Source organism: Pholis gunnellus, assembly GCF_910591455.1.
Source record: "Pholis gunnellus genome assembly, chromosome: 2".
NCBI classification, from domain to species: domain Eukaryota; kingdom Metazoa; phylum Chordata; class Actinopteri; order Perciformes; family Pholidae; genus Pholis; species Pholis gunnellus.
In genome coordinates, this window is record NC_136536.1 from 16617652 (window position 1) to 16634894 (window position 17243).

Consider the following 17243-nt stretch of genomic DNA (forward strand, 5'->3'; position numbering starts at 1 on the left):
GAGGCTCAAGCAGAAACACAGATGTGGTTGTCAGTAGCAACAGTCTCAAGAGCCACAGAAGACTCCCGGTTCTGCATTGTTTCACAGTTCCCACAAAGGTCCATCCCTCTGCAGCTAACTACGAACATCAAGAACAAAAGGCACGCACGTTCCACAATCCAGCAATTTGCCAGCTTTCTTGCTCTTGTCTTGTTCACATATTGTGTTGTTATTGGGCCTGCGTGGTAGTTAACTGTCAACACTCCATGTTGGCTTTTGATGCTGGCCTCATTCCCTAAAAGCTGCCTGAGACAGAGGGAGTGTTAAATGTTGTAGATAAACAGACTGAAACACATTTTGTGTGTCAGAGGCAGAAAACAAAGAACAATAGGGGAATGGCCTCCTGCAATCTGCTCAAATTGTTCTCATTATGGTATCTCACGTTCTAGAAAGTGAGCGAACAGACAGAGGGAGAATGAGGGCGAGGAAAAATTGGATGAGCGAGGAGGAAGAGACGGACAAGGAGTAAGGTAACGAGCCGAGTGGCGGAGGTGGGAGTGCAGGAGGGGGGTGAGTCAGTCAGCGGATGAAAGAGACGGTGAGGAAACAGGGGTGAGTATTTGTCAGGTGTTAGTGAGTTTTCAGAGTGAAGAGAGACAGTGGAACGAGAGAAGAGCCTGAGCTCATAGCCTCTCATCAGAGAGGCATGGGAGAGTTGTTACTGCCTGGAATGAGTCGAGGAGGAGTGGGTGCTTTTTGAGGAGTGGGTGCTTTTTGTCATAATGGGAGGCTCGTGTGTGTGTGTGTGTGTGTGTGTGCCTTTTTTTCCCCCCAGCTGCTGAGTTGAGAGCTATTGAGCTGCAGGATAAGTATTTTTGCTGCTAGAGGAAACATATCTCCTTGTATCAGCTCTCACATACATGCACACTCAGGCATACTGTGTACATCCTGTACATGTTTACAGAAATACTCTTCTTATTCCCTAATTAATTCCAATCGGCTGTACTGCTTCTCACTGAACCCAACACGTCCTACACACCTTTCACGGTAGAAGACTGTCAGTAAAGGGGAAGGATGAGGCTATTAGAGCTGCTGGAAGGCTTCCAATGTGAAACAGCAGGAAGTATTGACTTTCATTGACAACACAGAGACAAGAAACGGTAATATAGAATCAATTTGAAATAGCAAATAGATGACAGTAGTAGTTCTGTTAGGGAAAGAAACTCAAAACATGTTCTAAAATAAAGAAGTAAAGGCATGTTACTTATACTAACCTATTTCAAATAAAGGTCTGGTTTTCTCTGCATTCAAGACAGATGTGTGAATATCTACGGAGCAAACATGTTCAAAGGGAATCCCGCTCACTTTCCCCCTGCAGCATATTCAGATAGGAGTTTTTCTTTTTCTCTTTTTGTCTGATCTGTCTTTTCTTTATTTACTTTCCATTTCAGCAGCTGAGCCATTTCCATCATTCCCACCCACTATGTAATTATATTATTCCTTGATTGAGGGGATGGAAACTAAATCATACTGTCTTTATTTCCTGCCATCTCTCCCTCTTAACCTTCCCCCTACTTGGTCATCACGCCCTGTGTTTCCTTTTCCCCGTCTCTCGCGGTCTCACTTGACATATCTGCTCTCATTTAATCTCGTCCTCTAGTTCCCTTCCTTCTGCCTGTCCCCTTCCTCTCGCTGGCACACTGAGCCCCAGAGCAGATTCCTGCTGCCCTTCTCCACGTGCCACACTCTTCACCCAACTGAAGGAGAGAGGCTGACGTAGGATCACATTCTGTGACAGGGTGGCACTGATAAGAGCTTATTTAAGAACAGATACGCATATAAGAGAAATGATATGATTTGAAATGAGATTAGAGTTTTGATGCAGCAAAATTACCCCAAATGGCTCCCTAAATAGCAGCAGTTCCACAAGGAGGTCCTCTTATTCTGCTGTTAGGCAACCGTATGCAATATTTCTTCTACTGATCATAGACCCATTTATATTCATGGGATCATAATTTCCATCCATCATCAGTATGGACCGGTGCATGTTTGCTATGAAACGTATCTACAATAGCTTTCTTTTGTGTTTGTTGTTTGTTACTCTTGCCCACTATCTTCTGCTTGTTCTGATGGGTTTAGGAAAGCAAACCTAAACAACAGGGGCAATTAAATTAGTGTGTGGACTTGTTGAAGCATCTGACACTGACAGCTGTTTGGGATAACCAGTACGTTTTTAATATGCACGGAGATACATGCTTGCATCATTTTCTTGTTTGCGATTTTGCGCAAGAACACCTCGAAAATATAAGGTTTCAATCATGTTTTAGTTTTGTGAATTGTTCCCATGCTTTTATTTCATTCAGATCTTCTTTATTATTTATTTTTTGCCCCAGCATTTAACTTCGCCACCAGTTTGACAATATGACATTGATTATTCTGTACCGTTGTCTTCTTTGTGGAATATTATGCTTTTGTTAACTAAGCATTTTGCATTACACTTCACAAGTTCCCATGAATATTTTTTTGGTGTCATCAGTAAGTAAAAATAAGTAAGTGTTCACTATTTCTCAAGCAAAATATCAGTTTACACCTTACCACCTACTTACCTTTAAAATAAGTCATTCAGCATGAAAACAGTATAAGAAACGACAAAAGAAGTCAACTGAGACCAAAACGACTGATAAGTCAACAAACCGACTACGAGGAGGCAGTCCAATCTAATATAGTAGTAATCATCTTTATTCCAGCATTTAATTTTTTGTTAGTGGCTCTTTTTCAGAGCAAACAGCCAGAATATGATAAGGGCGCCAAGGGAAATATGTCAGTTAGCTGGGAAGACTGTCGACTGTCAATCAAATTCTAAGGGAATTCTGGAATGAAGTGATGCACTATGGGTCTGCCCCCAATGTCACGTATTCAGGAAAAGGACAAACCTGTGCACCTTTAATTTGACTTTATTGTGAGTCATGTTTTTACCAGTTTTTGTCCGTAGTCAGTAATGTCAGGGTTTTAAATCGACATTAGCTGCTGAACAAACCCTGACACATTTACATTGATATCAATGTTCACTGCAACTGAAATCAAAATGATACCGACAAAGGGCTGATTTCAGACAGAAATCAGTCTTGTATTCATCAACACCTTCTATTTAATCTGGACTTGATAATAAACTTCAGCACACAATAAGTCATAACACTATTTGAATAATGACTTTGTTCTTTTTGGCTGAACCTTTGCTCTGAAACCTGTATCCCAAAGCAAGACGCTCAATTAGAAACACATTAAAGTGACAAAAGTAAAATATTACATTTTCACGCCAAACATGTTAAGTGGCTTTTACGAGGAAATGTTATTAAATGCTTGTAGATTATCATATTATAAAACATTACACTCAGCAGCACTAAAAGATAAGCTGCTAACAATGCACATAACACCGGCGTGCTTTGCCAAGGCAAGAAGAAAAACAGCTGCCCAGGGTCCTTTGGAGAATACTACACTTGAATAATGTTGCTCTGCCTTTGAGTCATAATTGGTGTTGAAAGCTGCTCATAAAACACATTTGGTATAGATTGAATTAGTTAAATTGATTCTGGATAACTGGGTGGCGCTGTAGAGGATTTATTTTCAATTTTACCTTCTAGGTTTTTACATATGGCAAAAGCATTGAGATAATTATTCAAATCTCTTTATTCTCAAGTCACATTTCGAATTAGTTTAAGTACCCGTAGTTCCTCTGTTTTCGATTTAATGTGGTGTAATGCCAAGTCCCAGGGTGCCTTTTGCTAATATTGTCAGGATATCATTAATGCAGTGTTATGGTTTGTCAAAATGACTATTCTAGATTTAAAGGAATACTTTTGGGAAATACTCTCATTGGATTAACGGACAAATATACAGAGAATGGTATCGATCTTCTTCTCTAACTCTCTGCTAAAAAGTGTATTTCCCAAAATGTTGATTTAGTCCTTCACAACAATTTGTTCCAAAAACTTGACATCAGCTTTTCCAACAACAAACCATCCTGTGATTATGTTTAATCTATAGAATTGACAAAGTGCATTCTAATTTATCCCACAACTTTACACCATCTTACTGCACAGTGGATCATCACACATCAAGGCTGGCGGGTGAAATAACAACCGCTGTCACAGCTTCTGACAGTTAACATTACATGTCATTAACATAGCCTCTTATAATCCCTCATTATCTCTGTATACATAATGCCAACATCCTCACAGCTACAGCAGGCTGTGGAAGAGTGTCAGCAGAGATAAGAATAAACTGGAGGTGGAACAATTCAAAGCCAATCACATGAGGTATAAATACAGCATGTTGTCAGAGGACACAAGCTGTATCACCATTCAGTTTCCTGATGGGAGCTGTCACACAGCTCTCTGTCTCCCAAAGTGCTTTGATTCCAGGGATGAATATGGTGTTGAAGTGGCCTTACTCAGGCCATTTTAAAGCTGTAGTGCTTACAGGCACCTGTCCCTGGTCCTTCATGGAGCACAGAAAATGGGCCATTTCTCTCTCTTTCTCTCTCTCTCTCTCTACATACAGTGGTGATGTGCACATTCCTCTCATGGCCGCTGTGAAAATGACATTCACGCGCTAACAAAAGGCCGTTTCTCCTCGGTTTAGTCTCTCGGGCTGCAGCTCATTTTCTCCCGAGTCGTCCTTACACCAACTAATAACATCCCCGGCTTACACACTTCTTTTGAATGGCCTGCCGAGTACATTCGGCAGCCTTTCATTACAATATGAATTGACAACGAGCCGTCTTGAGATCGCCGATAGTTAGCGTGGGCGGCTACACGTCACACCCCTGCTCCATTAGCTCCATTTCTCTGCAGGGTATTTATAGGGCACCTTGAATTGGGGTCTTGAGGCAGGTGATGCTGTGGGGGGGGGGGAGGCCTGTCCTGGCTGCTGGTGATTAATGCATGAATACCCAAGCTTTATCACAAGTCCGGCAGCCTCGGGACCAGAGAATGTCAGTGCAATTAAAGGCGGGTGGCAGTTGTAAGAAAAGAGAGGCAGCGCCTATCTACAGATTGCAGACCGAGTCGGGGAACACGGGCGGCTCGGTGAAGGTTCCAGCAACGGCGCCTATTCATTCCTTAATCACCTCCACTACTCATTAGGGCCTTCTTTTGTTCCAGCCATCGTCTTTTCCCGCACCGTGCCAGCAGATAAAATACGGCAGGCTCAGAAGAGTGAGGAGCTCGGAGAACCCCATTAAATGGCGACAGAGAATGAGGAGGGAAGAGGAGAGGTGGCGTTGGAGTGGTGGAGTCAGTCAACGGAGGAACAAGAGAGGACTCGAGGGAGAGGGGTGGTGACAGGAATGGAAGGAACTGTCCGACCATGAAGACTAGTAATTCATCTGGATGTTACCTTTAGGACTGCTGCAACATTCAACCAGAAAGAGCAGTACAATATGGGAAGTGTTATATCAGAATTATACACAGTTCCTCTCGTTACAGCTGTGAATGCATGAACTACCCCTTCAATAATCTCCACTAACCCGTGAACTGTGTTCGAGTGCAGTAACTTGATGTACATTGGTGTTTTTGTTCATCGTTCTACCTCTTACTCGAGCACGGGGTCCTCTTTCCGCTATGTAAAGGTATCGAAGCCTCCATAAGGTGAAGTCTGTTATTACTCTTGCCTGGTTAATCGATAGTAAAGTCCTCCTGAGTGGTTGGACTTGTCGGGAGCCTTTCAGAGAGAAGAAGAGAAGAGGAATGTTTTGCATGCGCTTGTGTCATCAGCGAACAACCATAACAGCTAACTGGCTTTGATAACTGCTACACCACTGATCATTACAGTGTTCATTGGCCAATTACTGACATATAAACTGCTGTCAGTTCATCCCGTAGAGACCGACATATGAGCCTTCGTAGATGAATGGAAACTGAAATGGTAATGAGCCTATTTTCAGTGGCACTCACAGTAACAGCAATAACAATCAAACTAAGGCAGAGTGGTGAAGCCTTGTGCGCCTGAATGTTTCCCTCGGCGTCACGGATTACCTTTTGACCGACTACAGACTATATGGATCCCCTCAAGCAAGTGTCTGAGTTGTTCAAAAAATGCACAATGAAGTCTGTAGTTTGAGCGAAATCTTTCCTTCAGAGCTCGTCTCCCTCTGTTTTGAGTGGTTTATTTTGGGAGATGCATCTCTCACTGACGGGGATTTTGTGCTGCATCCACGCTGAGAAGAGGAACAACAGGGGGCCCTTGTTGACAAAGGCTGAGTCCTCCATGTATCTTTTAGTTTAACATTGTTAAGGTTAGCATCAGACGGCCATAATCCAGACTCATTTCAAAGTGACCATATGTTAAACAATTCAAAATGAGCTCAAACCTAGTTTAGCATTTCTTTACTGCAATTTAGGATTTGTTCTCATAACTTATCGCTGTGCACTTGCATAGATCCTCATATATTTGCAATATGCTAATATTGTCTGTTGTGATGGTCTCGCTTTAACTAGGGCTGGCGTCCTCTCTGTATGTGCTTCCAACCTACTCCTCAGACTATAACGGCCTCACAGGCAAAGCAACACAAGATTCATTTTAACACAATAAACATGAGGAGTTGTTTGTCAGAGAATGGCACATTTTCATTCACATTCATTTTTATGTTTCACAATTGCATTTTCTATAGTTTCAGTTGCTAGACTCTTTGTTTTTTTATTTTTTAAGTACGTATCCCATTTAGTCCAGTTCTCTTCGCCCCTTTCTTTCTGTAATCTTAAAGTGAATATCAGATGTTCCATACTGCATTATGCAGTAAATGTCCATTGGTTTAAGGTATGAGTCTCTTTAAGAAGCTGACGTCTTGTCATTGGCTTCTTGCTTGCTACCATTAGATTTTTAGTAAATATTTGTCTCTGATATCCAGTTCCTTAGATATGTTTTCGAAGCAGAGAGAGAGAATGTGCCTCCACGTGGGGGCTTGAACATCAGTCCAGAGAAGTTGCAAGATGGAACGAGACCAAAAGATGTGAGTGTGAAAAAACCTCACACAGTTCTTCCAGTAAATGTCTCTCCAACTTTGTGATTTTATAGTATTATGGGGGACCACATCTCTGAAAAGACGAATGTCCAGTTCTCTTTTTCGTCTTTTGCTTTATGGTAAGATGTTTGTCTTTATAGTAATAAAGTTCTATAAAGGTCCCCGATAATTTGTCCGATGGGTTCCGAGTTCAGACCAAAACAGGTCATATGTTGTGTTGTCCGACAACATTTAAAGCCAAAAGTGGTTCCGAATGGCCACACTCCGGGGCGGGGCAAGAAAAGCTGCCATCATACCCTCCTGCTCTCTCATGTGTGAGGAGCTGTTTTTAGTCTTGAGCAGCTGTTTTTCAGGTTCATTCCAGTGCAAGTAGACCCTGTTTGGTGGGGATACAGTGATCCGGATAATTACATCACTACAAAGCCAGTTGTTTTAGCCTCTGGGACAAATCATCATTTATTTCATCACAGCAGAAATACCTGTTCCCTCAGCTGTGTGCTCGGCTGGTTAAACAGCTTATTATTGATGAAGTGACTTAAAGAAGTTTGATTGTGAGGAAAATAGAACCAAGTCATAGTGTGATAAATTCTCATAAAAAAAAAACCCAAACATTTCTGCTCAGTTCATTGCTTTCTCGTGAACACTATATATCTTGCAAGATTATTACAGCCCATGCCTTCACTGCTTTTGTGTATATTAAACAAAATACCAAATACAAGTTAATGCGAGAAAACAGCAAGGACAGAGCTGATAGAAGAGATGTGAACATCAAATTATTCCGCACAAGCCTTCTGTTGTCGTTAAACGATTTTCTGATGTTCAGTTTTCAGGAATTTGAATGAAATGAGTAAAAAGATGGACATCTCTTGTTTTAATTACCATGTATAATGTATGCATTGTTTTAGGTTATCTTGTAATTTTATGCCAAACTGAAACTGTGTGGCAGACATCCACACTTGCAGTGAGATGATAGGTGAGCATGTGTCTTTGTCAGATAATATTCCTGCCGGCATGTGAGGAGGAGAACAGAAAAGAACAGAGAGAGGAGGGAAGCAGAGAGAGGAAATGATGCTCTTATCTCAAATCCTTAGTCGTTCACCCCAAACATGATTTATACGACAGGGTTTATAGAAAGCTTCGCTGTCATTCAAGGTGCAGTGTAGCAGGTAGTCAATGCAGAGAGCCAACGCAACACCAGATATTGTTTTTGATTGTTTCTACAATTCCTCTATATTACCAGACTCTGATACCTCATCCGGCCTTTTTATCCCGCCCACTGTCTGTCTGTCTACGCTGTGTGTCACTGTCTGGAGTGTTCCTTTTGACTTGAGTGAGCAGAAATAAAGACTAAAAGATCAATATGAGGCTGTTGGACCTTATCAGACCTGAATATTCAGTGTGGTGAAAAGGACATTGATCCAGAGGCTTTGGACAGCGACCCAGAAAACATAACAATTACCTGCTTGATAACTCAATGTAGCAAAAAAGAAAAAAGAAAAAGCCATGTCATTGCTGTGCACTTGCATAAATACGCATCACTGCACACTGCAAGGTCTAGAAGCTGAAACAATAATAAGAACAGCAGCCTGACCTCTAACATCGCTCTGTAAAAGTCTTTCAAAAACACCCATAATGATTTGCAGCTCAGTAAGTGATAATGATTTCTTGCTTGTCTTAAGAGTTCAGTGTAAAAATATTTTAGCAGCCTTAATATACAAAGTAGGGCTGGAATGAAGAAAAACATCCATCTCTCTATAATGGTGACTCTATAAATGTTTCCTTAATGTATCCACATTATTATATATCCACATTCTTCATATCGGGCAATGATTGATACATTATACCATTACTTAATCATGTGATAAACAATATGTCACACCCGAGCTCACTCTGCAGCATATTCCCCTGCTCGCCTCCATATCTGCTTTTCCCTCCACCCCCTAGAAGCAACCATCATGGCTTACTTATTCCTTTGCATCTATTCCACCGCTCTCATCCCCCCTCTTCCCTCGATAAGTTTCGAAGTGTTGCTGAGGACCTGTCAAGGGTAGGATGCAGGGAAGATAAAACATTTTCATGAGGCTATTGGGCAGCGGCAGCTTGAAGCTAGCAGATAAGTATGCACTGTGAATTTCAACATTATTCAAAAGCTGTGTTCCTGGTGCCAAAGGGGCAAGCTTGAAAAATTATAGATTTGCAGTTGGGTCGGCAAAATATTATGTACAGTTTTATTTTTTTAAACAGCCCTCATGTGCTCTTAATATCACGTTAGGTGTGGACAGACTGCCAGGCTGTTATTAATAGCCCTATGGAGTCCGTCTCGACAAGAAGATTAATCTCGCCATAATGACAGCACCACCCCGAGGCCTTAGTGCTCTTCACCCAGACACATTTGAGCTCCACAAATGCAAATAATTCACCCGGTCACAGCGCCGTAGTTCTCGAGTGGTACACTGATGGCAGAATGAGTAGGAAGAGGATGAGGAGAAGGAGAGGAGCAGAGGTTGAAAAGTGAAGTTGAACAGATGTAGTTTGCTGGAATGTGAATTTAACTGTGTTTGAGCAATTGTGCCAGCCAGTGACTACTTCTATTCAAGAAGTGACACTTGTGACCTTTTGTGAATTTTACTTTGGGAAAAAAAAAGCATCTGTGTGCAGGGCTGGGATGGGAGGACGGCAGAAACGGACTGCAAATGTTGAAGTGACAAAGTCATTTTAGCATAAACTTTTTATGTGAGTTGACCTGGAGCAACGCATTCAATATGCATTCGCTACGTGCCACTGGTGAGGCTGGCCAGAACCACATTAGAAACCACTGAACCCTACCCGAAATCAAATCACACTTTGGTCATAAAAATGCTAATATTTATACGCATCAGTCTCTTAAAGTAGCGATTGTGTTTGTGCACCCGCATGTGTGTTTCGGCTTGTATGCTTTTGCTACAGCGGGGTGTTCGGAGCTGTGTCGATGAATGGTCAGCCTCTGTGGAGTTAGTGCATGTTAGTGAGGAGTAATGCATTCTGGGTGTATATTGAAAGGGATGTGTGTTGTGCTGCATTAATCATTTTGTTTCTGAAGAGAGGTAAACTTACTCTTATGACGACTTTATTACAGCAGCATTATCATGCAAATTGATGTACACAGCCCTTTGTGCTCTTTCCCCTTTTGGCTATTGCTGTCTCCATAGTGATTTCCAATTATTGTTAGAAACACATTTTAAAGCTCTAGTTGCACTTCTTCATGCGTCAACAAACATAATTCACTCACAGAAACACAAATTAACAGCGTTGGGACTTCACACTTGCTAATAACCAAACACGCTCCTGCCAGATCCCAACAGCGGTAATCTGTGAGCGTTCTATTTCAGAATGTCTTTCTCTTTGTACTTATTGAAATGATTTAGTATTTTCACCTCTCTAAATTCCTTCAATATGTTGTCATTTGTTTTTCTCACACAGATCCCTCTTCCCACCCGAGGCAGAAGCCGTCAGCCACTGACCTCTGCTACAAGACTGAAATCAGCAGTCTAATGGACTTCAACTCTCCGGACGCTTCGCTGGACAAAGGTTAGACCTGGACTGTTCTGTTGAACCAGTGCTGGTCGACTTATTCATTAAAAGTGTTTTCCTGCAGTGTCACTATGGGAGGATGTTGAGGCATATATATATATATATATGCATTGAAGATACCAGTGGTAGAATGTAACTTAGCACATTTACTCAACTACTGTACTAAGTACAATTGTAACTTGCTTGTACTTTGCTTTAGTATTTATGCTACTTTATACTTCTAATCCACTACATTTAATAGGCAAATATTGCATGTTTTACTCCACTGAATTTGAGTTTGACACTTTTTACCTTTAAATATGTGACGCTGATATGATATGATGCAGTACTATTGCAGTATTGCAGTAATAATCTACCTAGTAGTACAACAAATCTAATTGGATTTGGACAGCAACATTAAAATGCAGTACAATCTATAATAATACAACATTGTGAAAGGACCCATTCTGCTTAAACAGTATGCTTGAACTATAGTTTTACTTAAGTAACATTTTGAACTCAGGGCCTTTACTTGTACTAGAGTAGTTTAAATTGATGGTATTTCTACTTTTATTTAAGTCCAAGATCTGAGTACTTCTTCTACCTTTGATACAGCATATTATACACAGACATTTGTAGGTGCAAAGACGTAATACATGAGCGCAAGAAGAGCTAATAGAAGCACCTTTTGCATCAATTCCTCTCCCTTCTCAGCATTTGCTGCTTGTACCTGTTGTTGTTACAACGGGCTTCCAGTACACATGTTATTCTAGCTAATGAGGACTGCCTGGGATACAACATCTGGCTGCTAATGAACCCAGCGAGTTTCGTGTTTAAAAAACATCACAAGACAGCTTTTCAACTAATCAGACAAAAGCGGCTTCTTCCTTCAGTCTGTTTGCACGTTTAAACCAGGGACACAGCAATCACTGACAACTGTTTGTTTACGTCTCTGTGCAGTTTGTATTCTTGCGGTTTTGGCCTCTTGTTGCATGCTTGGATGGAAATTTGAACTAACTGCTGTGTGTTCAGTTTAAACTTTATCCTATAATTAGTGAATACACGTTTATATGACAGATAACATAACCTAAGAAACAACCACAATTCAAAGCTGTTTAACAAAGTTTCCAGTAAAAGTTCCCTCTGTGCGTTTCATAACTCTCAAATTAGTTTGACTGGTCAATTTGCACCCACATGTTGTCATGGTTTCAGGTCCACTCTCCTATAACCACATTATAATCTTCCACCAGCTGTTTACATTTTGTAATATAGACCGTGCAAATTCATTGGAGAATACTTAAATTCAGTGAGCTGACCTCTGTAGTTTACAGTATGTCATGGCTTGCAGCTAGTGGCTTTCATGAGGACAATCTGAATTGTTATTGGTTTTACTTTTAATGCATTCATGCCTTCATGCCTTCCTGTAAAATGATGCAACAATATGTCCCTGTCAACAGTGAATACTATCACGTTTCACAGTCATCGCTGTTTACAATTCTGCTGTTCATGTTCGCTCTCATGAACCATCCCCAGAAAGCAGCCTATTCACTTTTCAGCCAGACTCTGTCCGACTGGGTGGTCAGACGGGTCTCACGTAGGCGTCATCAGCTCTCCAAACAAACACAGTTACAGTCGTTCATCTCTAGCCTGTTTCCATGTTCCAGCCTTTTCATGACAAAAGCTACTTTCAAGGAGTTAGAGTCTTGTAGAGAGGATCAAAGTAGCTATTGATGGCACCAGTACAAACACATCTCTTGGACTGTGGATCCTGTAAGGCTGCCAGCTCCACTATGGATCTCTAGTGTCACCCAAGGAGCCCCAGGGGCCCTTTCCTCATTAGAGTGTCCTGCATAGGGATCTGCTTGGCTGCCAGATCTCTCCTCTCTCCTGTTAGCGTCTGTCGATGTCGCGATGATACTGAATGTTCTCACAAGTCGTTTGAAAAACAGTGTTGCAGACTTTTTGCAGATCGGTAGTCTCCCACATACGTATGACAACAGGTTTGAAGTAAGTACTCAAGTACTCCACTCAAGTACAATTTGAGGTAGTTGTAATTTACTTGATTATTTGCATTATGTGATCATTTATACACTACATTTCAGTGTGAAATATTGTACTCCTTACTCTACTACAGCAATAGTTACTACTTACTTTTCAGTTTGACATGTTATATGTAAAACATGTGATCAGTTTATATATTTTGCGTTGTTATAGATCAAATCAATAGATTACCCAACACTGTATAACGTTGTTATAATTACATGTCAATGAATCGGTAATATTCCAATAATACGAATGGGACCATCTGCATAATCAGCACTCTTTATATTTGAAGTAGATTTTACTTGACATTTTTTGTCAAATACTTGTAATGGTTTGTTTTCTTTTCATTGTGGTATTATTACTTTTACGTAAGTACAAGATGTCAGCACTACTACCACCACTGCTGAGTCATCTTTTTTCTATCCAGCTGATGAAATCACAGAACATGCTGAAAGCGTTTTGGTGTTTGGGGGCAATTAGGAAGTCAAGAGGGCAGATGCTGTACTTGATGAGTTTAGTTTTAAGCAAATTTTTAAAATGAACATGTCTGAACGTGGACACACACACACACACACACACACACACACACACTCTGTCAGCCGAACCAGCTGCTGCATTAGATCTGTGATTCTTTTTCCTGGGTGCTGTAAATGTGCAGACTCAGGAAAAAACGCATGCACACACACACCAACAACCCCTGCAGTAGACAAGGCCACGTACTGTATACCACCACAAGTTTCATCCAAAATGAGAACAGGGAACTGAGCAGTTGTGTTATCAGCAAATTCATCTCAGGTCTGCAGTAAGAGAGAGAGACAGGGAAGGAGAGGGGAAACAAACATTAGCAGCGAGCACTGTATCATTACAGAGACAGGCGCTGCTTCTGCACATTAACCGGCAATGATATCACTAGCTGGATGAAGCTTGGCATGTGGGCTGATTCAGCAAGGAGGGTCAGTGCAAAGAAGTAAAACTGGGCACCCAGAAAAAAATAGGCTTAGGGGGGAAAGAGAGGAAAACTGGGGGGGGGGGGGGGGGGGATAGCACCGTGAGGAGGAGGAAGAGGTGAGAGATTGCTTAAGGACATATTATTGCCTGCGAATGTATCTTGATTAATGAGAGAAAATCACATCGTGAAGGGGGGAGGACAAAGACGACAGAAATGAACAAAAGAGCAATAAGGAAACAGAGCATGTGATGGTGTGTGTGTGTGTGGGTGCATGTGTGAAGTGGTCTCTGCTGAGCACTTCCATTTTTTTCTCATGCGCTGCCCCCACCAAAGTCCTCTTATAGCCAGGGGGAGAATGGCACTCAAACTGCCTCCAGCAACGATATACAGGCCTCTCCACTGTAATTTACACACTTCACAAATAGCCACTCAGAAATGCTCAGACACGATGGCTGCTCGTTGCTAGTTAGACTTGTTTTTTTTTTATGTGGCTCGTATTATTTAACTATGCAAGAACGCAAAAAAACTGGATATTGTTTGTGTTGTCGTCTTAAAGATCAGATTTGAATCATTAAATGTGCGGCAATGTTCATAGACAAAGGGGTTCCTTGTGTGCTGGCGTGCCTCTGTCCTCTGGCTTTTCTATTAAAGACCACTGAGAGGTTGGTATTGACAAAGGGAGCAGAGCAGCGGTCTGATTATCTGCCGTCTGCCACTCTCAAACTGCTTCATTAAAGAAGGCTGCTGACAAGCGGGACTCAATGGTCGAAAAGTCAAAAAGTGGATTTCAAGAGGTCTGGATTTAATATTTCATTTGAACAGTCATCAAATGAGACATTACTTGTTCCTAAAAGTGTGCGGGTACAGTACACGTGAGTGTGTGTCGGTTTGTGTCTGTGTGCAACATTTGGATGCACTAAAACATCAGACAAGTTGTCTCCCCTGAGCCTTTTTCTAAATGTTCTTGCTGTTTTCTTCTTCTCTCTTCTTCTTTTGGAATTCTTTCGGAGGCAGGTATATATAAATACATTTTCATGAAAGTGTTACATTTCATTTTGCCACGTACTACATCGTGGTCTAAATTTAGATCTGGAGCTGTGCTGTTCAATTAATCAATCAAGGCTTTTTTTACTATATAAGTTTCATAAGACTGCAGAAAGAATAGAAGTTGAAGCACAGGTCAGCGCAGCACGCTACGTGTCTTGATTCATCTTATTGCAGTGAAAGTTGCTAAGCAATGTGCCCACTTCAAAGCTGAATGTGTGTGACGTGTACTATCAATGCATTCAAAATCACCAGGTCTCAGACTCTCTGAAATTCTTGTTTTTCTCTAGTAAATGAACCAGAAACAGCAAATGTGCATTCAGTGACCTTCGTCTGATAGCTCAGCAAGCCTTCAAACCGCTGGTGATGCAAATGTACTTTGAGACAAGACTGTCAAATAAGTAAAAAAAAGTAAATGTGTGTGTATATATATATCTGTACGTGTACTTTTTAAAAATATAATACCTTGTTGAGTGGACATTTTATGCATTAAATAGAATTGCATAAAATTAAACCACTTCGGCTGAACCTAGTATATTGCCTTAAGTTGTATGTTTTTCAAAAGATGTATAAACACAAATACACGGTACAGTAGTACAACATTGTTTAAAATAGAATTCAAGTATCTTTCATGTTTTCTTGAAATTTAAACCTGTTATTTTAACAACCCCTGATTGATCCGTAAAACCCAACCTAACCCCAAGAACTTACTGTTGGGCACCAGTGGTTAAGGTAAAGTATCAGTATAATGAACTAAAAGTGACCAAGAAGGTAAGATTGTGGATCCAAGCAGAAATAACTTAGCTTAACAGGGTGTCTGTGCTCACCCTGAGGAGATCAAACATCCAGAATAGACATAGTGCTGCTTTGCTGCTGTTCCTTTTAATCAATGCACTAAAAAACTTATCAGATCCATGTTTTACAGTAATGCACTTTGCTAAAAGCACTCTGGAGGAAACGGAATTCTCCGTGTCATTATGTATTGTGTTTTCCAGAACCATTCAAAATTTTTCACTTACACCTCGTTAGGTTTTGGATTTACACCCACGCGCAGCACTGCGCCAAGGTGCTACTAGAGGTGTATTTTCTATTTGTGAATTCCACCTTGGAGCCTTGACACAAGGCAAACCGCCAACTGGTACCACCGGTCACTGGTTGTAATACCGTCTGCCTACCCTTCAAATGGCTGTTAAAAGGCCCACGGGCAGCTAATCTGTTCTGGCGTCTGGCAGTACTGAATTGGCAGCGGAGACGATGGTGGAGAGGGACGTTGGCTGTCGGAGCTGCCAGATCTGGAAGGGAGCTGAGTGGCACCTGGTGGCTGCCGGTTCCTTTTCACTGATTAAGGAAGAAGAAGGTTGGAAGGTGGCAGAATAGAGAGGAAATTAACTTAGCTGACTGAAGAGACGAAGGCTTGGAGGAGCCGGTCTGAGGTAGGAATATAGGATGCACAGCAGTAGTAGTATTGAGCGGAGAAGAAGTAGCAGAAGTATGCAAATCCAGGCGAGTAAGCAAAAGAGTCCAAGTGCAGAAGTTAAAGTGCAGAAAGGATCATTTTAAGACTCACAGATCAACAATATATGGTTGCACAGCCTTAGGTCTCATTTAGAACAATATACTTGAAGTTGACATTTCAACATTGACGCACCCTCCCCATGTATGTGGATTGCCTGAGTTAAAAGAGTAGAGGGGGGGGGGGGGTTATGGGACACATCCTCTTGAAGGTCTTAGCAAATCCAATCCAGGACCTCAACATTCCTTGTTTTACCGCTGCAGCTATCCACAGGTGACCCACTTAGGTAATGTATGTACTGACGCGTCATAGGCAGAAACATGGGTCTACTTTTGCAGCAACCTAATGCAACTTTGTCTAGCGGCACAAATGTGTGCTAGGACACATTTCAGGTAGAATGCCTTGAAACCTCGCAACTGTCGAGGGAGGATGTCATGATTTATGGTCCGACTACTTTCCAGAGTATTATAAATTGCTCTGCAGTGTTTGACACCTGATAAGCCCTGAAACTCATGAATGTGTGACTCTAACTAGACTTCCTCATTTGTATTACGTTTTCTCCAAAGGTGGAAGAGGTAGGCTACTCAGATTTTTTACTTGAGTAAAAGTAGGAAGAAAAAAAAAGGAATCCATTACAAGTAAAAGTCTTCCTAATCTTCCCAAATATGCATGCCGGTTTCCTCAAGTGTGTCTCTGGAGAAGGTCTGCAGCACACCTGTGTCTGAGTGAGGATAACAACTTTTCATACATTGTGAGGCAACACACGTCTCTCTCTCTCGCTCTCTCTCTCTGGCAGCAAACAAAAACTGCCCACGCTGACATTCATTACAGCAGAATGATTCAGTTTCTGTTGGCATCGGAGGGCAATTTGAGCGAAGGCTCCACCAGTCGGTGTTCGCTCTCGGCAGCTCAGATTCTGGATGGTCACCGCCGGACGCGTCCTTCCTGCCACAGCTTCAGCCTCGAGCGGCCTCTTTCCAGAAGAATACGGCTGAATATCAGAGTCGGCAAAAACCCTGTCGAATCTACACTGTAAAGACTGCTCGGTTATAACATACTCTGCACATATTTCGGAATGCCATTTTCTCTGTTGGAAACGTAACAAAAATAAGGACGTTTTTGAGCTGCTTTGCACCCAACAGCTA

General features: G+C 41.6%; 1 protein-coding gene across 5 annotated transcripts in view; it reads left to right on the forward strand.

The window, feature by feature from the left end:
- The window catches only part of kazna (kazrin, periplakin interacting protein a), a 140538-nt gene that overhangs the window by 77060 nt on the left and 46235 nt on the right, over positions 1 to 17243 (forward strand). For all 5 annotated transcript variants that reach the window (XM_079177282.1, XM_079177283.1, XM_079177284.1 and 2 more), the window contains one exon: positions 10460 to 10567. In XM_079177282.1, coding sequence (XP_079033408.1) covers positions 10460 to 10567 — 108 coding nt within the window. The remainder of the gene's footprint in view (positions 1 to 10459; positions 10568 to 17243) is intronic.